Source organism: Rhinolophus sinicus, chromosome 4 (genome assembly GCF_057876585.1).
Source record: "Rhinolophus sinicus isolate RSI-liver-muscle chromosome 4, RSI-T2T, whole genome shotgun sequence".
Lineage (NCBI taxonomy): Eukaryota > Metazoa > Chordata > Mammalia > Chiroptera > Rhinolophidae > Rhinolophus > Rhinolophus sinicus.
In genome coordinates, this window is record NC_142504.1 from 23,421,036 (window position 1) to 23,446,360 (window position 25,325).

General features: G+C 33.6%; 1 protein-coding gene across 1 annotated transcript in view; it reads left to right on the forward strand.

The window, feature by feature from the left end:
• Positions 1–25,325, forward strand: part of AGMO (alkylglycerol monooxygenase) — a 299,173-nt gene that overhangs the window by 123,380 nt on the left and 150,468 nt on the right. The window contains exons 6-9 of the mRNA XM_019727089.3: positions 19,231–19,297; positions 21,458–21,523; positions 21,616–21,695; positions 25,027–25,161. Of these exons, the coding sequence (XP_019582648.3) occupies positions 19,231–19,297; positions 21,458–21,523; positions 21,616–21,695; positions 25,027–25,161 (348 nt within the window). The remainder of the gene's footprint in view (positions 1–19,230; positions 19,298–21,457; positions 21,524–21,615; positions 21,696–25,026; positions 25,162–25,325) is intronic.

Consider the following 25,325-nt stretch of genomic DNA (forward strand, 5'->3'; position numbering starts at 1 on the left):
TTTATGATTACATTTTTGTATATTGTTCCTTCATCTGAAGTGTCCGCAGCACATAGATATACTCTTTTCTTGTGAGTATACTGAAGGCAATTAGAAAGTCTTTTTATTTAATGCACATTTTAAATTTAATAACTGTGGAATGTTACAATTATTTTTGAGCTATTAGATGATAGATGGGTTTTAGCTGATTTACACAGTACAGTAGTAATAGTAACACTATCTATTATCTTTGATGTATCTTAAATTTATTATCATTGTTTGTGTACATATCAGATGATGCTTGGGCAACGGAATGCAACAGTGAAATAATTCTTTGGTGTTGAAGATTTGAAATATATGGTTCAATAATTTTGATAGTGTTAAACTAAAGCCCCTAAATGGAATGTTACGGAGTTACAAATATAACGAGCAATCTCATTAAGTACTAACCTGGATAGATCTCCAAATAAGTAAAGGTACATAACAGGATATAATGTATGCTAATATTTATATTTAAAAAGGAAAAAACAACTATATGCTCATATATGCGTAAAATGCTTCTAGAAGTTCACAGGGTAGCCAACTGTTTTTTCTGTGGAAGGATATTTGGGATGACTGGGAGATAAGGCTTAGAATGGAATATTAACATCAATTTTACCCATTTTGATGTGGGTAAAGAGCTATCTTTTTGTAGTAGTAGTTCCTTAATAATTAATGTTGTTTAGAAGCCTTCTATGTAGTTATTGGATATTAAGATATTTGCTTTAATGAACTGTCAGTTGAAGCTCTCATCTATGTTTTTACTGGGTTGTTTGCCTAACTGATTTGTTGGAATTCTTTACAGATTCTGGATATAATATTTATCAGATTTGTGTATTTTAAATATATCCCTCCAGTTTGTAACATGCCTTTTCATTTTCTGCCTGGTGACTTTTGATGAAAAAAAAATGAAGTTTTACTTATCTTTTTTTTTTTTCTTTATGGCTGGTTTTGCTTTGTTTTTTGTGTTTTCTCTAAGACATTTTTGAGTATCACAAACTGGGAAAGAAATTATCCGAAAGAATTCTTTTGGAAACTGAGTTTTAACTTTACCTTAGAGACTGTGACATACTTGATTAAACTTATGTATATGGTATTTGGTAGAGGTCAAGATTCATTATTTCTTTGCACATACCCACTCACTCCAGCACCGTTTATAGTGCAGACTTTCTCTTATCCATTGGATTACCTTGATGCTTTTGCAGAAAAGAAATTTACCATATATGGTTGGATCTAATTTTAGACTTCTATTCTCCTACATTGATTTTTTTATTTCCTCTTATATAAATCCTCCACTTTACTCATTACTATAGCTTTATAGGAAGGATGGCTTGTACAATTTGTAAAATAATTTGTTATTAAAATTCTCTAAAACTTTTCTCGTGCACAATTTTGTAGTCTTTGATTAAGACAGTTCTATTTCTTTCTTCTCTGTATTTATATCATGTATTTCTTTTTCTTGCCTTATTGAATAGAGTTCACAGAGAATATATTTTAAATTAAATTTGGGAAAAAAAATAAAACCTGAAAAGTATTTTCTTAATCATTATTTTTGTATCATTCTTTATCTCCTCTCTTGGAGCTCCAAATGCATGTTTATTAGACTACTTCATATTGCCTTACAGATCAATAATGCTCTGTATTTTTTTAAATTTAACTTTCATATTTAGATGGTATAATTTCTATTAATTTGTCTTCAAATTCATTTACCCTTTCACCAGCTCTCTCTAATCTGCTAGTGAACTTATTCATTGGATTTCTAGCATAAGATGTTAGACTTTAAGTTCTAGAATTGTCATTTCTTTATTTATAATAATGAATAGTTTTCATTTCTTTGTTGAGATTGGCTGTTTGTCACTCATTGTGACTATCTTTCTATCTAAGTCTTAATGATAATAATTATTTTAAAATTCTTGTCTGCTAATTCTAACTCTGTTATATGTGGGTCTAACTCAGTTGACATTTTTTTGCTTGATTTAGACCACATTTTTCTTCGGTATATGTCCAGTAAATTTTTTTAATATTATTGTTATCATTAACCAATATTTATGGCAAGTTTATTGTAGAGACTCTAGATTCTGTTTTAGTCCTGTGACCATTCCTTACTTTTACTATAGGAGGCAGTGAAATAACTGACTAAACATCCTTTGTTTTTGGAGGCTTTGATTTACACGTTGTTAGGAGATGTATCATTTATTACTGTCTTTAGTCCTGGGGCACATTCCTTATCATTGGTGGTCTTTACCCATAGGGCAAGGCTTATTACAAAGCCAATTTCATTTGGTAAGATTTGAACTCTAAATTATCTTGCCAGCAACAGGCAGCAATCAAAATCTCTGGCTTTGTTTCTTCATAAGTAAAATAAGGATAACAAAAATTCATAGCATTATTGTGAGGACTAAATAAAAATTCATGTTCCAATCTATTGATTAGAATGCTTGGCATATAGATAATACTAAAAGAAGATGTTTTCAGTACTATTATTGTTATCATTACATATTTCTGCAATCTAAGTACCTGTTTAATTGTATGTCAATTACTAATCATTCCTAGCCATCATTTATGATTATTTATGGATATTTTATGACATAATTTTAATGTAATCCATATTTTAGTATAAATTATTAATGTGAACAAATACAGTTGGATTTCAGACTTTAAGAAATAATTAATGCACAAATTTACTTTAGAAAAAACATATCCTTAAATATAAGAGTTTGGGATTCTGATCAGAAAGTACATTGCTTAGGTTTTTTTTTACTATAATCTCTCTTTTTAAAATTCAGTAACTAATCAATGTGCAAAATAATGACATTTTCCAATTTCACTACACCTTTTAAAATATTTCAATTATTATATCTTACAGACATTCATTGAATGTCTATTGCATTCTTAGTATTGTATGTAATAACAAAGACAAAAAAGGACTAAAAACTGGAATAATGAGATGCACTATTCTGGATGAAGGAAAACCAGCTGAGCTTGAAACATATTTTTAAAAAAAAAAAAGAAGGAGAAGAAGTGTAGCAGATTAAACCATTACAATCATTCCAGGCCAGGAATTCTCAGTTACTGATAGTTGTCATTGCTCTGACATGTCTCAAGGAAAATTGAACAAGATGACAGTTCTGTTTATTTATTTCCTTTTATATATCATATACTTCTTCAACACTCATTTTTCAGGAAATATTTTAAGCATTAACACATATTATCTCACTAAGTCTTCACAACAACTCGATGGAATAGGTAATACTATTTCCTCCACTTAAATAAACTAAGTAAGTTGCCCTGTGTCATATGATTAGTAAATGTCAAAGCCAGGCTTTGTAACAAGTAGTCAGGCTCCTATTCCTTTCTCTTATCTGCTACACTATAAAGCTTCCCTACAGATGGGTCATTTCTGATCATTATCTTATGATAAAATGGCTACTATGTGTTAAGCATCCAGTACATGCCAAGCAAAAAAAAAAAAATAATTCCCATAAAATAATTTGATTCACTAAAGGCCAATTAAACTTTTACGGGTTGTAAAGAATGAATATAAATTCAAGTAACTTTAGTTAATGGGACTTTATTTTAAGAGTACATGTAGAAATACATGCAACAGGAAACCATTCCAGAAATTTAATAGACAATTTTAGAAAACTGGAATTTTTATATTCACCAACTCTGTGACAAACACCATCCATTTTAAAGCTAAGGATATTGAGATTCTACAATTAATATAAGGTAACACAGCTGGCTTTAGAGCTCATGTTTTGGCCATTACTCAACCATCACATTTCTTCTTCAAACAATATATTTATTCATTTATGCCTCAGTCTACAAGGCAGAAGGCAACAGGGTTCATAAAGAACCTATTTGGGACAGTGAAGAGATTAAGTTCTGTGCGTTAGTTAACACAGAACTCAGTTGTAACCTTGCCCGTACCAAATTACTCTGTTACCTTTACACACATTTATTTGTTCCTCTGTAATTCAGTCTATTCTCAGAGGCTAGTCCCACTGGAAACCTTTTGGTGGTGTACCATTGCTTGCTGAGTAGTATAAATTGTTTGCATTTCACGTTTCTTATGCACTGCCTTCCAAATAGATCGCCTGATACACATCCCATTACTTTCCATTCTTTGCAATTAATTCAAACTAGACTTTTTTCATTTCCCATAAACAACTGGTATGTAATCATATAGTTTCTCTCCTTTTCGTATTTTCTACACATTGCTGTTTTATACATTTTTCACGGCCCAATTCAAATTCCCTTTTCTCCATAAAGTGTTTCCTATTTCTATTAAGAGCAAATACCTATATAGCTTAGACCATGTGTCAGTCCCTATGATAAATTGTAACTATGCAGAGATTAAATAACTTGCCTAATGTTGTTGCAGCTACTTGATAGTAAATCCATGATTCAAAGCCTTGTAAATAATTCTTTCTTTTTTCCTCCTGTGAATGTGATATCATTGATTTTACATCTCTTAGAGATGTTTCTGTTTTCTCAGACTGCCCCAATATATGCCTGTTTTTCTGATATAATTGTCAATAGCACACTCTTTCACTCTCAATATTCATTATACACTTTAGTGAGCAGTTTAGGAGGCTAAACTGCTCTTTATTGCTCTTATCCTTTTCATTTCTATTGCCTCACCTTAATTTATGCCCCTATCATTGATTGTTAGTCAACATAGATGGTTACAATAGAATTCTATTTGTTTTCTATTCCTACAAACTCTTTTCTCTGCTATATATTTGTATACAACAACTGTGATGATCGTTTTAGAACCCAGGTCATATCAGGGCACTCTCAACATGTGAACACACATCAACAACTGGGATTTTTAAATGGCTCTCTATTGACTACAGGATAAAATCAAATACCTTAAGTTCATGGATGGATTTCAGGGCCCTTAGAATGTAATCCTTGCTTACATTCTTATCCCATTAGCCAATCCAGTTAAACTACACTGATTTTTGCTCCCTAAGCACACCAAATATTTATTCACTTTCTGTACTTTTACACACTCTCTCTGTTATGTTCTTTTTTCTAAACATTATTCGTGATGTGACACAAATGCCACTTCCTCTGGAATATCTTTCTTTCAACTTCTAGTTAAAGTGCATGTTTCTTTACCTCTGTATGTATTTCTACATCCATATTGGCAGTTAATAATTAAGAGCATGAGCTCTGTTGGGGGACATAAATTAAATTATTTATTATTGGAAGCATTCGATTAATGGTGGTGAAGTTTCTTGCACCACTGTATTATATTTGCTGCTTAATTTTGTATCTCCCATTATTCTCTGAGTTCCTTGATAGGAAAAAATGTCCTTCATCTATTATGTGAATATATATTTGTGTGTATGTGTACAGATATATATGAACTTCAGTAAATACAAATAACAGTGTTTAAATAATTATAATTAACTAGTATTGATAATTATAGTGTTAAATATTAATAAATATATCATGTTATATGTGTGTATATTTATATTTGTATCTGGAATATACTTACGAGGTTGGAAAATTAAATTTGCGAACTCATCCTAGAAAAAGTGTTACACATCTCATTGCTGAATACCACTACCATAACCTTCAAAGTACTCCCCTTGGGAAGCTAATCACCAATGCCCGTGCCTAGTCCACCCTTCATAGCAATTTTGGAACTCTTTTTCTGGAATGGCCATCAGAACTGTTGTCTTATTACCCTTGTCCTGAATGTCATCAAAATATCTTCCTTTCAATATATCCTTTCTCTTCAAGCAAAGAAAGAAGTCATCGGGGGCCAGATTAGGTGAGTAGGGAGGGTGTTCCAAGACAGTTATTTGTTTACTGGCTAAAAATTCCCTCACAGACAGTGCTGTGTGAGCTGGTGCATTGTCGAGATGCAAGAGCCATGGATTATTGACAAAAAGTTCAGGTCATCTAACTTTTTCACACAGTCTTTCCAGCATTTCCAAATAGTAAACTTGGTTAACTGTTTGTCCAGTTGGTACAAATTCATAATGAATTATCCCTCTGATATTAAAAAAGGTTAACAACATCATTGCAAAAAGTTTGCAAACTTGTCTGCCCTCGTATGCCATGTCTTTCCTAATAGAGTGTAGATTTTGGACAATTATGATTATGCACCTTTTGGAATTTTAAGGAACTTGGGGGAAGAAGTAAGTTTTATTTCCAAATATATAATGTTTTTCCTTTGGGAGAGTAGCTAGAATCCAACAGATTCTTGAAGGACATTCTGAACCTCAAAATGTTAGTAAGAAGAGGTGCCAATTTAGGTCAGAAGACTGGAATAGACTCTTTGTCTAGCACAGAGTAGGTGCTCAAGAAAAGTTTTATGAGTATATGAACCTTTATTCTTCCATCGCTTCTTAAAGTCAATGTCCAGATCAAATCTTAGTATCACTTTGACTCCTTAATCTTTAGTTCAAATCCTATACATGTTCTCTCTATAAACGATCTCTTGTTCTATTGTACAGTTGTCTTTTAAAATGATTCATCACACCCTGCTTATTCATGTATAAAATTTTGTAGTGTTTTTCCAAATCCATTAGATACCTAGATATCTTTGAGGTTCATATATATTCATAAAACTTTTCTTGAGCACCTACCCTGTGCCAAAGAGGCTATTCCAGGCTTCTGACCTGAATTGGCACTTCTTACTAATATTTTAAGGTTCACAACCTCCTTCAAGAATTTGTTGGAGTCTAGTGAATCTCTCAAAAGAAAAACAAACAACAAAAAACTTCACAGCATTTTATTGAGCTTCCTAAAGCTTACCAGTATACTGTCTAAAAATTCATTGATCATCATTGTAAAATATTTGCTGTGAAAAGACTAGAATTTGAGGATTTCACACAGAAAGAATAAGATGGAATCTACTTATCAGAATTGGAGAGACAGGCATTTCCAGAACAAGGGAATAGTAAGATATAATGGCTAAGATTATAGGGAAATCTAACCCCTGTTAGAGGTTTGTACATAGTGTGTTCCCAGAACCTAAAAGGGTACCTCCGTAATGGAAGCTCAATAAATGTTTATTGAATGAATGGTATAAACATTTAGTAAAGTTTTTTAAACTCTATCTTTGCTTTCTAATCTGTTAAATAAAGGTAATCATATACACTACTCCATAAGTGTGTTATGAGGATTAATGAAATAGCATATGTTTATCATATAGTCTAGAAAATAATATGCTTTCAGCAAATGGGAGTTATTTTTGAAAAGCCAAAACCCTGCATATTGGAATTGATACATAAATTCAGAGCTAGACTACAAGCAAGTATAACTGTGTGGGTCACATGCACGCATCAGAATTATCTGGGTACTTACTCAAGATGTAGAAGGATGGTCCCCTTCTAAGAACAATAGAATCTAAATCTCTGATGAATGAGCGTAGAAATCTGCATTTTGAACAAGCACCCCCAGAGGTTAGATTGAACATCGATGTGATCAAACTGGAACACCATGAATGTGGGAGCTGACAGTAAACTTCTTGAAGACAAGGACATGTTTTATTCATCTTTGTTTTCCCATTGTCTGAACTGGGATGACCATCAGCAAATATCTTTCTAATTAATGAATGAATTGATTGTGTTCACCAGATTCTTTATCATAGATACGTGTGTGGTAGAGAAGCAAAAGAAACAAGACATACTCATAATGAAGAACTTAGATCAGAGAGGACTGGATTGTGGTCCTCCAAAATTCGTGTGTTAAAGTCCTCATACCCAATGTAATGATATTTGAAGATGGGGCCTTTGGGAGGTAATCAGGTTTTGAGAGTGGAGCCCTCATAATGGGATCTGTGCCTTTATAAGAAGAGGCATGAGAGAGAGGATAGAGCAAGAAGGCAGCCCTCACCAAGCACTGAATCTGCTGGCACCTTCATCTTGGACTTCTTTATCTCCATCACTGTGACAATATGTGTTTATTGTTTAAGCCGCCCAGCCTGGTGTATTTAGTTATAATATCCCAAACTGACTAAGACATGTTGTACTGATAAAAGAAAAAAAAAAGATCCACAGGGGACAAGGGGAGGAAATACACTTTAGCTTGTCTTTAGGAGAATATACAAATGAAAACAGGGTAAATGAACTTAAGAAAAACAGATACTTGTAGCTTCTAATCTACTGATTGAGAATTCATTCTATGATATTTGACTATCAAAGATTAGTATATGCAAATGTTTTAATGGGTGACGATCAGGAGATCTGACATATGAGAATGTAAGCCCTGAAATGCAGATTTCTACATTTTATTTCTGAAGGTATCTAATGAATAGACAGTACCCAGGTACCTGGTCAGTAATGAATTGGCATTTGTTGATTAATGAATATAGGAACCACACCTGCAATTGGGAATGCAATCGTAATGGCAGTCACAGTGTAGTGAGTTTTAGAATGGGTGGAATGTTTGAAGTCTGCATTGCAAGACTGCCTGGATTGGATTTTTGAACAAGAACTACTTAACCTCTCAGTTTATCAGTTTCCTTCTTTTTACATAATGTCACTACTACTAATGATAATGTGGCTCATTTAATCACTGAGTGCCTGAACTGGTAAATATAAAATGGGGTTACACAGAATGAAGTTTTATATGGTCATGGTTATGAATGTTTTCTATGTTTCCTTCTGTCAATTTCATAGGTATTATTAAAAAACAGTTACTTGGAACCCATCTCCCTTTGAAGGAATGCATTTAGCAGCTACTTGCATTCATTTTTTCCAAGGAAAAGTCGAAAGTCTTATCCAAAATATAAGCTGAGACAAATTAAAAAATTCTAACTGGTCCAGACCTTCTCTTGTTTGAAGCATAATGCAATCATAAGTGACAAGAATCAGCTTTCAAGATAATTTATTATAAACACAGTCCTTTAAAACTGTTGTTTATTGTATAAATATAGGCCAGTCTCATTCTTCTTAAAACTAAGCTTTTGACTCTTTAACCCTGGGGTACGGATTCATCAGAAATTTACTCCCTATGAAGCTCTTTATGATCCCAACAGTCCTGATTCCTCCAAATTGTTTTATTTCCAAACTATAAATATTGTTTTTTGTTTTTTGTTTTTTTTCTCAACTTAGTGTGGAAATTCAGCTATCTCCATGTTACATGCTTACTGAAGTAGAAAACTGCCTAATCAGATAGGAAAACATTTGGCTGTGAATAAATCAGCATTTGTTGAGGATTCAAAGTGTGAGAGTAGGCAGACAAGCACATATCTTAAGAGCCCTGCTTTCTCTTGCTTCCCTGTAGAGAAATCATAGACTAATATGGCTGCCACTGACATCTGTCTAAATACTTGAGTGCGTTGCCTTTAATTAACACAGCAGAACTAGTGGGAGATGTAAAGACTTTATTTTTAGATTTCATCACCAGATGCTCTACAATATAAATTTATCCATAAATGTTCACATTGATTAAGATTTTAACAAGGAAAGCAGTGAATGTTTAAAGATCAACTAATTCAGAACAAGAAGTAAAATTATTTTAATATGTTAATTTATGATGTTCATGGATTTTACCATTTCCTAAAAGTTTAAATAAGGAATTGCTATAGATTTTCTTGAGGGTGAAAAACACATTTCTATACATATTCAAACAATAAAATCTGATGCTATCACTTGTTCTACCTTTAAGTTAAGAAATAAATAAATTACCTGCTACAAAATTGTAATTTCCATTGTTTCACTCTGTGATATTTCAAAAGATTTTAACATAGTGCTTTGCATAAAATATGCACTCAATAAATACCTATTGACAAAATGAAACCCACACAAGGTTATTTTGCTTTTCATATAGTCAGTTGAAGAAGTATATGAACAAAGGTAAATTCTCAACAGCATTCTCGAGAAACAAAAAATCAATGGGATTATTTCCAAAGCTGTACGATGGGGAGCTAAATAAAACATTTAGCTTTACTAAAGAAAAATTTCAGCTTGTGACCTGGAAAATGAACTCAATTTGCTTTCTGTTAGATAATTCTTGTGCCAAGTATAAATTCAAGTTAATTATAAATTCAAACATATGTACTGTGCAATACAGTAGTTGAAAAGAAAAAAATGAATGATTTTCTCAATGTTCCCTAAATAACACAAATTAATTTTAAAAGATAACTTGTTTGTAAAACCTTTTTATCTCAAATAGTTTCATCTTTCCCTTGAAAAGTCCATGGGACTGTGATTAATCTTCCTGACAGAAGTGCCTTTGTATCACTTTATTTCTTTTTATTTCTAAAACCTTGTAAGGTCCATAGAAATTTTTGCAGAATGAATGAACTGGCTGACAAGAGACTCCTTGCTGATTATGCAAGTAACTTTTAATCAGAAACATTGATAAGAATTTATAAATACAGGTTTTAATGATTTGAAACATTATTTTCAACGCTAATAGAGAACACTTATTGGTATTAGTAGGTTGGTACTTAAAATAATTGTTGATTGGTATTTGACTATGTATTTAATATTTAATAAATGTGATAAATATATTAATAAGGATAAATATATTGGTATACCTTAATAGCTTTGTCCTTCAAGTTTTCTATCCGTAAATGAGATAAAAATACTGGAATATATTATTGAAAAGTCATAGAAATATTTATAATCCACTTGCATTTCAAAAAGATATGAGTGGGCCTGTAGATAATTATAAAGATCTTTCCAAATAAAAGATTCTCCAAAATGTTTATATGCAAATGCTCATGCATAGATAGATAGATAGATAGATAGATAGATAGATAGATAGATAGATAGAAAAGAAAAAAAGGAAAGAAAGAAAGAGGGGCAGAAGGAAGGGAGGAAGGAAAGGAGGGAGGGAGGGAGGGAGGGAGGGAGGGAGGAAGGAAGGAAGGAAGGAAGGAAGGAAGGAAGGAAGGAAGGAAGGAAGGAAAGAAGGAAGGAAGGAAGGAAGGAAGGAAGGGAGGGAGGAAGGGAGGGAGGGAGGGAGGACGGAAGGAAGGAAGGGAGGAAGGAAGGAAGGAAGGAAGGAAGGAAGGAAGGAAGGAAGGAAGGAAAGAAGGAAAGAAGGAAGAAAGGAAGAGTGGGAGGGGAGGGAGGGTGGTAGGAAGGAAGGAGGGAAGAAAATTTGGCCAGGAAAAACATGACTAATGGTGGTAAAACTATTGGTCCATTTAATTTTAGTTTGGGTTTGCACCCAATCTTGCTACTAATTTACCAGGAAAGTTTTGCCATTTTAAAACTCTACTTCAAGCATATCTTTCTCAGTTAAATGTAAGATAGCAATGATTTTTATATCAGATGATAAATGTGTTAGGAGCTGGCTTAATATTCCCCTTAAATACCGACTGCAGTGAAACACAGAGGCCCACCGTGGTACGGGTCCCTCTGGAACATCAATCATGCATGAGGCTGTAAAGAAAAGTCTTGACTAGTTAGAGTCAATGTCATTGCTATGACTTGAGCTCATCTGCATGCAGGCATTTTCCTACTATAGAGATTGTATTTCACCTCACCCCCAACCCAGTCACTGCTTAGCATTTATCATATTGTTAGCACATTCATTTTTATAATGAGGATTCAGTAAAACATATGCTTCTTAGGACATATTTTCCCTATTATGATTTTTTCCTCTCAGACAGGCAACATGAATATTTGTAAGCATCTCTTATTTGGAAAGGACATTGTAATTAACTATAGGTACATGCTTTCTTTCTGAAGAGTAAGTGGTTATAAATATTCCTATGGTCTTTCAATAATATATTCCAGTAATTTTATTACCCATTTGCAGATTTAAAAACAAAAAAAAAAACAAACAAACAAACAAAACCCTGAAAGGTAGAAATATAATGCAATGTTCCCAATATTATTCTAAAATTTAACAAAGTAATAGAATTCAGGCTTTAAAAAATATATAGATTTAGAAAGTCTCTTCTCCAGCCTCAGTAGTTATAGTAAGTGAGAAAAGACAATTTTCCAAGCAATTCAGACAAACAAAATTATTTTGTCTCCAATAAACGGAATATTTTTGTTAAAAGTAAGTTTTTGTCCTCCAAATTAACTATTGGTTAATCATATCTATACTCTTAACTGAATGACAAAAATCTAACCAGTCAATGTTTTTCAATCACAAGAATCAGAGAAAGTAATTAAGAAAAGTGTAGAATGAAATATGTTGATTTTATGAGAAATAATTTCAGACAGGACATTAACTTAAAATATTTATTTTGTTGCTTTATAGAGATAAACTCCAAGTGATTTTTCAATTTATTATTTTATTTTATTAAATTTTGAGGGGGTGACAATAATTAGTAAAACTACATAGGTTTCAAGTGTACATTTCTGTAATACATCATCTACATATCACATTGTGTGCTCACTACCCAGAGTCAGTTCTCCTTCCAACACATATATTTGACCCTCTTTACCCTCTTCCCCACTTACTTTCTGGTAAGCACTAAACTGTTGTCTGTGTCTAGGAGTTTTTGTTTCTTTGCTTGTTTGTTTTATTCATTTGTTGTTTTTAGTCTTATATTCCACACAAGAGTGAAGTTATATGATTTTTGACATTTTCTATCCCACTTATTTCACTTAGCATAATAATCTCAAGATCCATCCATGCTGTCGCAAATGGCAGTATTTCATATTTTCTTATGGCAGAGTAGTATTCCATTGTGTATATATGCCACATCTTCTTTATCCAATCATCTATCGAAGGACACTTGATTGTTTCCATGTCTTGGCCACCGTAAATAATGCTGCAATGAATATTGGGTTACATATATTTTTATGGATAAATGTTTTCAGATTTTTGGGGTAGATACCCAGTAGAAGGATTGCTGGGTCATGTGGTAATTCTTAATTATTTTGAGGAACCTCCATACTGTTTTTCATAGAGGCTGTACCAATTTACATTCCCACCAGCAGCATGTGAGGGTTCCTTTTTCTCCACAGCCTCTCCAACACTCGTTTTGTCTTGTGGATGATAGCCATTCTAACAGGTGTGAAGTGATATCTCATTGTGGTTTCGATTTGCATTTCCCTAATAGCTAGTGAAGTTGAGCATTTTTTCATATATCTGTTGGCCTTTGTATGTGTTCTTGGGAGAAGTGTTTGTGTAGGTCCTCTGCCCATGTTTTAACTGGATTGCTTGTGTTTTTTGTTGTTGAATTGTTCGGGTTCTTTAGTATTTTGGATATTAGCCCCTTAATGGAATCATTGTTTGTTAATATCTTCTCCCATTCGGTTGGTTGCCTCTTGGTTTTGTTGATAGTTTCTTTTGCTATGCAAAGTTTTTTAGTTTGATATAGTCCCATTCATTTATATTAGCTTTTACTTCCCTTGCTTTTGAGGTCAAATTCATAAAATTCTCTTTCAACACAAGGTCCGTAAGTTTAGTACCTATGTTTTCTTCTATGCACTTTATTGTTTCAGGTCTTATATTCCTGAAAGACTTTTTAATTTCAAAGGGAAAGATCTATAGAGATATGTTTTTCAGGTAATATAGGGTAGTCAGGAAACTCCTGAGAACTATATTATAGCAAGAATTAACTGCAATCAGTTCATAGTAGGCATTTAATTATTCAGTTTACCACATGTACTTAATTTGTCAATTTCCAGAGCAAAATTATTTTAAGTTATAGCCTAAATACAGTGGAAGTTTCAATAATCGTTTAGCTCTCTAAGTCATTCAACTCACTCTAGTGTGACTGCAAGGCAAGGGGGGAGGGGTCATAAGAATTCCCAAAAGAAATTTCAAAATCACGTGGTGATATGGAAACTGTACTTTTCATCTCTGGCTCTTTTCATTGAAACTGAAGCCCACACAAACCTGTACTGACAGAACATAAAAATAATTCAAGAAATTCACCTGCCAATGATAAACAGGATTCAACCATCCATCATCTAGTCTCTGTGATTTTTGTTTGTTTTGGGGTTGTTGTTGTTGTTTTTTTAGCTCATTCATTTTAGCTATTTATTTTAAATTTCCAATTCACTGGATCAAAGATGATGTTTGGACTTGCTTTCCTGGCTTTAAATTCAAAGAGCACTTCAGACACAGGTTTTGCCTGTAGCTTTCGCAGTGACCCCCTGACTCATTTCCTAATATACTCCTCCATTCGATTCCAAATTGAAAGAAAGGAATTATACTTCTCTCCTCAACTGCAACAAACTGAAGCACCAAAAGAAATTCATACCCATGAAGCGGAGTTTCTCATCCTCAGCACCATTGATATTTTGTACCGGACAATTTTTATTTGGGGAGACTGTCCTGTGCATTGTAGAATATTCAGCTGCAATAAAACCCACTACTCACTAGATTCCAGTAGCACTTCCTCCAGTTGTAGAGGCAAAAGTGTCTCCAGACATTGCCAAATGTCCCCTGGAGCACACTCACCCCTATTTGGGAACCACTACTATTAAGGCAGAAGGGTGGGTAGGGGGCAGTGAGCTGGATGTATCTACTCAGTGTAATCTTACTGAGCAGTTACTATATGCAAGGCAGTGTTATATGTACTGTGAGAAACCAGGAATGGTGAGACACAATCTCTCTCCCCATGGAATTTGCAAGATATTATGGGGAATGAACACAGATAAATAAGACATGGAACATCATGGCATAAAAATTAATGATGTCTCAATGTGTATTCAAAGAAAGGAAAACAAAATTTCCATTGGGAAAATCAAGAAGAGTATCTGGAAAATTTAGGTAGGTCTGAAAGGAACAGCAGGATTCCATCAGTTCAACGAGGGGAGGTTAAGGTCTTTGAGGCAGAAAAAAAAGAACATTGGAAATCAGTCTGGAGATAGAATGAAAAACTTTGAATGTCAAATGTTTGGAACTTTATTGAGTTCATTGTAAGGAGTCTTTTGTTTGAGTTCATTTTATTTTTGATGAGGGGAAATGACTTAATAAGAAGATGGACAGTCTGATGGCTCCCATTCTCTTGCTTTTAGATTTAACTCTTCTTCCCACCCCCACCATAAATAGTGGAGGAAGAAATGAGGAATTTGTGACCAGTATAGCAAATGATCCAGAGCATTTCTGCTGGACAAAATTTAATCAATAGAATGCATGGATCTTATTATTATAAAATTATTTCTATTATTCATTTATAATAACATATTATTGTACAAGTATAAAAACAGCCTAAGAAGTGCTCTTTTTGAAAACAATGATTTGAAGAAACAGGCAGAAAAAAATGTTACTGTTTTTGAAGTTTGGGTGAGAAATTAGCACTTAAGTTTTAATAATATGGAAATTAAAAACATTGAAAAAAAAAGAAACAAGTTCTCTGTTTAGGATATTGGTTCCTAACTTTTGAGAACTTACATATCGCTTTGCACGTAGAAGGAAAAAGATAGTTTCCCCCTAGAAAAATCCCCATAGGCACATAGTCTTAAAATTTGGCATGATACTTCAGAATGTTCTTGACCTTATGAAGCCCATCCATGACCTTTCCAGGCATCCATAGTCCTCAGGTTATAAAACCCTGACAGAAAACTATAGGATACAAGACATCACTTCATAAATTATATGAACATCTAACCACTATTCTGGACACCTGAAACGAATATATAATAATATTGAATGTCAACTGTAATTGAAAAATAAAAAATATTAATAAAAAAAGACTTATACCATAGTTTTGGAGACCTAAGAAGCACCAAAAGTGCCTAAAATACCATGAGGAGCAGTTTAGGAGCTTAAATCCCTGAGCTCTTTATAAATGCCTGGATTCATTTTAATGGAAATGTAGTCAAAAAGTATTTAGTTATCAATTCCCATTAAAGTTCTAAAAGATTAAATTACTTGTATTGGATTGAAAAAAAATTCCTGATAGAAAAATAGATTCCTGAGCTTACACTAAGAAGACTTCAGGGTTTCCTCCCAAGCTGTTTAAACTTGAACTATTAATTTAACTTCTCTGAGTTTCAGTTTTATGCTTTTTTTTTAATAACAGAGCATTGGACTATATTATTTTTAAGCCCTCTATATGTTCTAAAATGTCATAATTTAAATTAACTTGTTTAAATTTAAAAAAAAAAGACAAATAATAAAATGAGAATAGCTGCAATTATTTCCACAGTAACATATTTTCGGGAAGGGATTCAAAGCTAGATGTGGTTGAATTGCTAAGTGACTGAATTTGCAAAAGTGGGTGATAATTGAGTTGTTATGCTCAGCTCTTATTAATTATTAATGACTTCTCCTTGACTTTGAATCAGAAGGGTTTTCTGCAAGCGAGGTTCTGATTGGGCTATCTGAATGATGAATCATCGCCCACACTGAGGTGGTCTTCTCCAGCTCCAAGGTACTCATAGGCACTACCAGGAAATTTAACTGTGGTTGCCTGTGTTGTACTTGGCTTGTAACTTAAAAAAAAAAAAGAAAAGAAAAGAAAAAGGAACTTTTAGTATTGATATGACCATGCTTCAGCCTGCAGGAGCAAAAGATTTTCTTTGAGGAAAAGAGCTTGACATTAAAAAAATAATGTACTCAGCCAAGGCACCAATCATCTGAATGCACTCACCATTTGTGTGGCTTTAAATCTGGATGCACACATGCTAGGACCAAGGATCAGAAATGCATCTGGGGAGCAGAACCCAGCCAGTGTAGTGTCCTCCACCCCCTTTTGTTGTCTGTTTTTGTAACATATGTCAGGCACAAAGAGGCAAACAAGGATAAAATGGTTTTGTCCTTTCCCATCTGGTTCACTGCCAGAGATACAAAGCCCAACCAAAGCATCAGATTTCAATGTTCTGACTACTGAGAAACCCCACTTTCTTGTTCTCTATCCATCACCATTCTTCTCAACAAATATTGTTCCACCAAGAACAAAGCAATGTAGTCCAATAAAATACAGGGTTATTTTGACTTACTCCCCTCCCGATTCCTGGTCATTAATACTATGTTTATGGTATAATGCCTTATTTCATAGGAATATAGTCTGATATTAGGGCTGCATTTACATTATTTTGAACTCCTGAAATTAAAAAAAAAAGAGGTAATTCTTTGTGTATAAATTAGTTTGGTTCTATGAATTAATCAAAAGGTCTGTGGTTTGAAATTCATAATACATTTCTCATGGAAATAACTTTAGAGACGGTAATGGAACTCCAGGTTAGTAGAGCCTGAGCATGAGAGAGAAAGAGAGAGAGAGAAGAGAAGGCGGGGGTGGGGGGAGAGAGAGGTGCACTTGAATTAAGACACAGTACATAACATTACACATCCTTTGCATGCAAACACTTTTGTCAGTTCCATAATGGAAACCAAAAATCCCATAGAAGCTGGTCAGGTAAGCAGGACGGGAAGTAAAGACTGTTTCTTTCAGGTGTGTTAACAATGAGTCTAATAAGGAGATGGTGGCACCTGCCCCATGGAGGGATGCAACATTGTTATGTGGCAACACTGCCACAGTTTCTGCTTCAGGAGTGTACAGGACCCCACAAGCTGAAGATGGTGTGGCTACTGCGGCTCTTCACATTTGCAGAGCACTTGTAAATAGGATGTTTTAATGTTAGAGATTGCCAAAAAATGATTAAACCCTGTTATATAAAGAGTTGCAATCTAGAAGTATGTTTAGAACATTAGGAAGCTATTAATATTTTCAACTGGTTAACTGAGCACTACTGTATATTAGTAGAGTAACAATTTCTTTTTAAAATGTTATCTTTAAAATATTCAAGTATTCAGAAGAGTAGAAAGAATAATGGAATGAATTTACTATGTCTCTAGCACTTCCATTCAAAATTCATTACAGTTTTGATTAATTTGCGTCAGCTATCCTTTTCTTTTTCTTTTACATTGCCAAATATTTTGTAACAAAACCTAGATCTTTTTCAGTTATACATCTCTGAAAATCAGTTATATTTTCTTACACAATGACAATGCCATTGTAACTCCCAATAAAAACAGTACTTTTTGTCATGTAATACTCTTTGTAATCAATTTCTCACATTGCCAAGAAAACGTCTCTTATGTTTATTTTGTTCAAGTAAGTATCCAAATAAGATTCTCAACTACATTGGTTGTTATATATCATAAATATCTTTTCATGTTAAGCAGTCCCATCTCACTGACTTTTCCCCCCTTATCATTGATTTGTTACTAAATTCATGTCAGTGTCATGATTGTCAATGGCTGAATTTTTTTCTCCAAGCATCATTTAACTTCTTCCTTTATTCCTCATACATCCTCTATATGGAACTAAAGGTGAGGAACTTCTTAAAATATCATAACAATGTATTGAACTGGTCATTGGTAGGATCTAATAAATCTGTTTAAATAGCGATTAAAGAAAAGTCAAATATTCTGTTATCTGCCATGGTCAATGGAAGAAAGAGTCATGTAATGAAGATTAATAGGGTTCCCACATTGCCCAGTATTAATTATGTAACATACAAACTGTCTTACACATGGGCTACTGTTCTTGTATATGACACCTACTTGATTCCTATACTCCTTAGAATTTCCACACTCTGGAATAGGAGAATCTTAGTGAGAAATGTTGAAAGAACGTTATAGAGTTATAGACCAGATTTTGAAGACTCTATAATTGTAAAAAAGGCCCCATTATATGTACATTTGACTTTGGTTTTTGTCTCTAGAATGTACTGGCATATGGTGCATATGGTTGGAGACCAGTTAGGATTCTCTCTGAATAAGCATGATGCCCGAATGCAATCAATAACAGCTACAATACTAAGTTGTTGATATCTGGCTGATTATTGGGTAAAACCAAACCCAGAAAATGAATACAATATTGTATTTTTCCTCCTCTATTTATGCTCTGCTAACCTAAATCATCAAACACATAGTTGAAAGGTGGAAAATAAAATGAGTGAAGTATGCCTTGGCAATAGTACCATTTTACGGCACCGTTTTGCATTCTCAGAATATTATTATATAGAGATTGTTATTATTTCCATTTTAAAGATGACAAAATGGAGTTATCAAAGCTTAAGTTATTTTCTGAAGATCACATATTAAGAAACGGAGGGTCCAGGAACCAAACAGATGCAGTCTAGCTTTTAACCTCACAGTACCCTCTCATAATAGAGTTATGAGCTTATTTTTGTCTTTATATGAATACCAGGTGATAGAGAAACTTTTTCCGACTCTAATGCCAACCCTGAAACATGAAATGTCTCTTAACCCATATGCAGTTTTAATGTATGTGGATTACTCACATTACATATACACATACATTTGATAATACCTGTGTGTGTAAATAAGTATTCATTTTGTTTTAAACAGGTCGTTGATAACCTCGGTCCCTTGGAACTGATTCTTAATACACCCAGCCATCATAGAGTTCACCATGGTAAAGAAATTTGATTTCTTCTTTCTTTTTTCATTTCTTTAAAAATGATATTATTATTTTGCATCATTTCATCACAGTTGCCCAGTAGAGACGGCACCCACTGTGCAAATAGGCGCTGTTTCTTTCTTTGAATCAGGATAAGCTTTATGTCCAAAGGAAGAACTGGCAACAACAAAACAACAACATTTTATATTTGTCTTTTGGATTTTCTGTTTTGCCTAAATCTCAACTGTGGCAGAAAAATACTTAAACAGCTGAGTGGATATACACTTTATATCTTACAGACAATTCCTTGACCTTATGATGATGGTCATTCCTATCGAGAACCAGAGAGTGCCTGGTCTCGAAAACTGTTGGGATTTGAGGAAAGCCTAATAAACAGGACTTCACTTTCCTGCTTAATATCTGTGAACAAACCCGACATAGGCTGCCTTTGCCTGACAAAGGGAAAATTCCATATGGCTCGTGCATAAGGTTTAAAGACACCAGCTTAAGTTTAAGAAATAACAGAAATATTTACATTTGTGGACCAAAAGACCTGGACAAAAATGTGCATATCAGCATTATTTGTAATAGGAAAAAAAAGAGAGATGATTCACATGTTAATCTGTGGTAAAACTATAGATAAAGTACAGAATATTCACATATGTATCCCAATGACAATGCCCGAACTATTAAGGCATGCAATGGCTTATATAAATCCCATAATATTGAGAAAAGGAAGCTGATCATAAAAGAATAAACACTATTGTTCTGTTTTGTATTAGCTTCCAAAAATCAGGCAGCACTGGAGCCCTGCAGCCTGTCTCCCCAAGGGCACAGGTCCCTTTTCCCATGGCAGGGAGCAGAGCAGAAGCACGAGCTCCCCAGGAAGAGGAGAGGACGGGGTCAGGCTGCACATGTTCAGTTTCCTCTTCCAAATTCAACAGTCATTCCCCGACCCTGAGGGAATCATTAGTGAAGTGGTAGAGAGGCCAAGAATGTTATACTCTTGGGGTTCCCTCCATATAAAAGGAAACGTAAGGAGTGGAGAAGAACAAGTTCACATTGAGGAAGAAATAGTTGCTAGTTTCCCGTTTGACTTCACAGCACCTTCCCACATATATTGCTTTATATCAGGGTTTCTCAGTCCTATTGACATTTTAATGTCACTTTTAAAAAGACCAGACAGTTCTTTGTTTGGGGGTAGGGGAACTATCTTGTGTATTATAGGATGTTGGTCTCTACATATTGGATGCCAGTAATATCTTCTCCCAGTTGTGACTGAGGACAATGTCTCCCCCTATTCAACTGAGAGCCATTGTTTCCCCCAGGAAGGACCATGGGCTGTGCCTCTGTGTAGCCAGTCCCACTCTACTTTTGCACTGCAGTGGATGGTTCTTGTGTCTTCACTGTCAAATGTGCATTTACATGTAGGGAAGGTGTATATGGAAATGAGGACGCAGGAAGACAGCTGAGTTTGTTGGAGTAGTGATTTGGTGGGTTAATATTCTTAATCCTTTGATTTACAATCATCGTATACAATTGTGTCTTTTACTATTATTGAAGAAACTATGCCCAGCTATTTAAATTTAAATTATAATTTGAATACTTGGGAACAGAGCAAATATCATATAAGTTAATAAAAAAAAAAAAACTAGGTTAATTTGATTTTCACTTATGTATTTTATTATTTTAAAATAAATACTAACGTCTCTAAGTAGAAAATTTTCTTCCTGGAAAAGATGCAGAGAAAAAGGGTAGACATAATAACTCACTTAAAAATTAGAAAAGAAAACAAAATACAAACTACATATATTGTTTTCTAGTGCCGTTTTTCTGTACCATTTAATTTTTAATTATTGCTTTTTGATAGTCCTAAAAATAGAATTTAAAATTTTCCCAGGTTAAAAAAAAAATGAAAAATTGTGAGCACACTTTTTTTATGTGAAATAACTCTTAATATATATAATTTTAGGAAATATGCTCTTTTTAGTATAATTAACTGAAAAAAACAAAATTAAAACTCACTTTACTAGCAAATAAAGGCTAGTGTTGTCAATGAAAAGACATTCTTAGGAAATCATTCTGTTAACTAAGTCTTAATTTTGTGAATGGGTGCTAAAATACAAGACAAGATGTTCTAAAAAGCATAACTTCATTCTTTACTTTTTTTTATAGGCAGAAACCGTTATTGCATAGACAAAAATTATGGCGGCACCCTTATTATATGGGATAGAATTTTTGGTAAGTAAAAAGTACCAGAATTTTAAAAAATAATACTTAGCTTCTTAATTCACAGAAAGTCAAAGATCATATCCTTAATGTTTATCTTCCAGGGACATTTGAGGCAGAGAATGAAAAAGTTATATATGGTTTGACGCATCCCATTAATACATTTGAGCCCTTCAAGGTGCAGGTAATGTACTTGGTTTTATTCTTTCTGAATTGATTACACGCTATTGTAAACTCATATTTGAAAGGAAAATCAGTTTTGAAAGCTGGTAGTATATTACACTACCCTGAAAAAAAAAAATGTAACTGTAAAAGAGTTTGAAAATAACTCTGGCACTCAAAGACTTGAGTCAAATTGGGCAAAATACATTTGAAAAACAATTTATAAGAATTTTTAAATATATCTACTACCTAGAATAAAAAATGTGGCTCTTTAATAAACATATTCTTTCTCAGAATAGACCTGAAATATATTCATGCATTCAGAAAGAGCGATAGTAAAATGTATAATTAAGGCTGATCCCACAGTAAGAAAAATATTTGCTTCTAGTCTGTATGACTCTGGTTAGAAATTCAACGTGAGGCCTTTGCCGCACTCTTCTTGGACCTAAATGTCAGGAGCTATTATGGGTTGGTTAGGTCTGCACATTACCTCACCTGCTAAGACTTGTTGCAGTGGACCAGTTTTCTGTCAGACATGTGGTATTGGTTGTTCACTGGTCTCACTGGTTGGCACTAGAGAAATGAGGAATGTCTGTGAAGCTCCGATCCGTCAGCAGCATACCACCACAAATGCTCCTGGGGTTCAGTACTAGTAAATGAGAAAAAGATAAGAATGCTTGAAAAACTAAAGAGGTCAGTCAATGACAGCTTTGTCCTGAGGACTGGGTTTACAGTGTTCAATAAGGGAGGAAATTATAGGTTCATATTGGGTCTGATTTTCAAACTGACTTCTTCCAATTTTTAAGAAAGTTAAAATAACAAAATACATTGACATCTATTGAGCTTTTAGTATGTTCAGGGCATTGCAAACAGCTCAGCACAAATGTTTAAGGTAACCATTACTAAAACCTTATGAGGTAGTGGTTTTTTTTTAGCCCCATTTTTTTTTTTTTGGTGGATGAAACTAAGGTTTCCGGGGCTTACATAATTCACCCAACTACACAGAACTTGTCAAATGCAAACTTAACTGAGGTGGGTTGCAAGCCAAACCCAAAACTCGTTTAACTCTATTTAAACTTTATAGTGTGCTGCCTCTTTACAGAAAAGGCCATCACAAATTGCCTTAATTTTTCAAGTGAAAGACTTTTTTTATTTTCATACTTCAAAATAGAAAAATTGATTATATCTCTTTTTCTCAACTGCAGGACATTTTTTTTCTCTTTGTCTCTGTTCTCTCTCTCTCTCTCTCTCTCTCTCTCTCTCTCTCTCTCTCTCTCTCTCATCTCTTTATCTCAGGCATTATTAAGAACATATCTCTCAGGAGAATACTAATGAAATATTTCAGGACACTTTCGTAATAAGCTTTATAGAATTCTAGCCAATTTAGAAATGATACACTGAAAGCTACTTCTTTATTTGGTGTAGTCCTGCCTCTTTCATGTGGAGATTAAAAAGGAAATAGACAACTTGGTCTCTGTCCTCTGTGAAAGAGCCTTTCAAACTTAATATGAATGTGAATCATGGGAAGATCTTATTAAAGTGTGGATTCTGTTCAGTAAGTCTCAGGTCTGTCCAAGATTCTGTGTTTCTAACAAGCTCCCAGATGATGTTCATTGCTAAATCTTTAGATAGAAAGGTTTTGGAAGCATACACTTTTGCTGAGGAAAAGCAGTTCATGTTGAGACAGAATAAGAGATTGAACACTATACTACACAAGCTGCACAAATAGTTGGATCATTAGGGTTTGGAGAGAGACAATATTTAGACAATCACAAGTGTTTATGAGCTGCTGCTGAATCTGTGTCAGGTTCAAATCTCTAAGCATCTACCCCTCACATAAACATTTCTTTTAGTGTAGTAATTGTCACAGTTGTATCTAAGGTTTAGTCTCCTCCTACATGCTCACTCACTTGTCAGAAATGTCAAATTAGAAAGTTGTGATATTTAGGAGTTTCTGAAACTACAAAAACATATACTTACTTTCTCTTAAATTCCTTTTTATTCAGCTACATTTCTCACCTTTCCCTCAGAGGCATCAAACGCAACTTAGAATGGCCTACACTAGATAGAATATTTCTTTCCTTATTATTCAGCATAAACTATTCACTTTGCTCTCCTTTGGGGTCCAGGAGTTTCAGGGCATTGAATAGTAAATAAGGGAGAAAGGATTCCTTATTTTAAAATGTTACCATGTATTTTTCATGGCTTGTGTCTGGTCTGATAACAATAAAATCGTACTCAGGTTTCAAAAATACCATAACAGATTAGTATATTAATGTGTGTTATAACTCCTACACACATTAATTTTCTGTATTATTGTTATTGCAAAACCCCAGGGTAAGTTTCCATCTAACATTTCCTTTTTCCTCAAAATCTGCTCCACTAAATCCTACGTGGTTCCTTAATTGCTTAAGATTCCTTATTGCAATAGTTCAAGCAACTTTTTAAAAAACATTTCATAATCCTAGCAGTTTAAATTCTTTAAGAGACAGTGAAAATGTCGGTGAGACCACAAATTCTGATGGAGCCAAAACTTCTTTCTACCTTAATTTATTACTACACTTATAATAGAGCTCATCTCTAGAGTCTATAAGTGATGTCCGACCTCTAGGATTATTTTTAATCCTATGATGTATTATGAGGACAAGTATGGCATTTATAGCTAATTATCCTAATAGCTAATATTTATTGGGTACTTATTATGTATGGACATGCTTTTAACTTCTGTACATGTCAAATATGTGTTACATAAAAAATGTGGATTCCTATTATAAGCTTCAAGGCAAAGTTTTGACTCAGTCAGCAAACTTTTCCTTTTCTCATAACAGAATATAGTCTATGTAATACTAAAAGTCTACTATTTAAATAACTTTGAAATATTTCCTTATATAACTCAATACAGTAAGTAAAGGATTATCTTTAAAATATGTGACACATATGCAATGTTTGTATGTTTGCATATTCAACCTAATATCCATTTAGCAAGACTTTTAAAAAAATGTCATATTGAGTACACAGGCTGCTAGTTAATTCTGTTGAAATCAAAGCCTCTTAACTCATTTTTTTCTACTTTGCTGAATTTCTAAACAATTGACTTATAAATAATAATTTTGTGGAGCTTCAGAAATATTGACACATTTAACTTTGAAGATATGCAGAATGCATAGAATGAATTACAGTTTGTAATTCAAGTGCATATTAATTAACATTAATCAAATATACATAACCTATATATTAAAGAAAATATCTAAATTGCATTCAACAATAAAATAAAATACATGATTTATTATATTTAATCTTTTTGTTAAGACACTTTCTTATTTAAAATAAATCTTATATTTTTATTCCTCTAGTTCCACCATTTAGTGTACATGTGGACTACATTCTGGGCCACGCCTGGATTCTTCAATAAGTTTTCTGTTATATTTAAAGGACCAGGATGGGGTCCAGGTAAACCAAGACTTGGATTGAGTGAAGAAATCCCAGAGGTAAGTAGAGTTCATTGGTTTGGTCATGGTGAAAGTTGGTTTCCTATTGTCAGGCCTACATCTTGCCTATATGTATGCTGACTTCATGCAAATCTGAAAAAAAAAAAAAAAGAAAAAAAAAGAGAAGGAAAGAAAGATGTTCCCTTAGGCAGATGCAGCCTTGT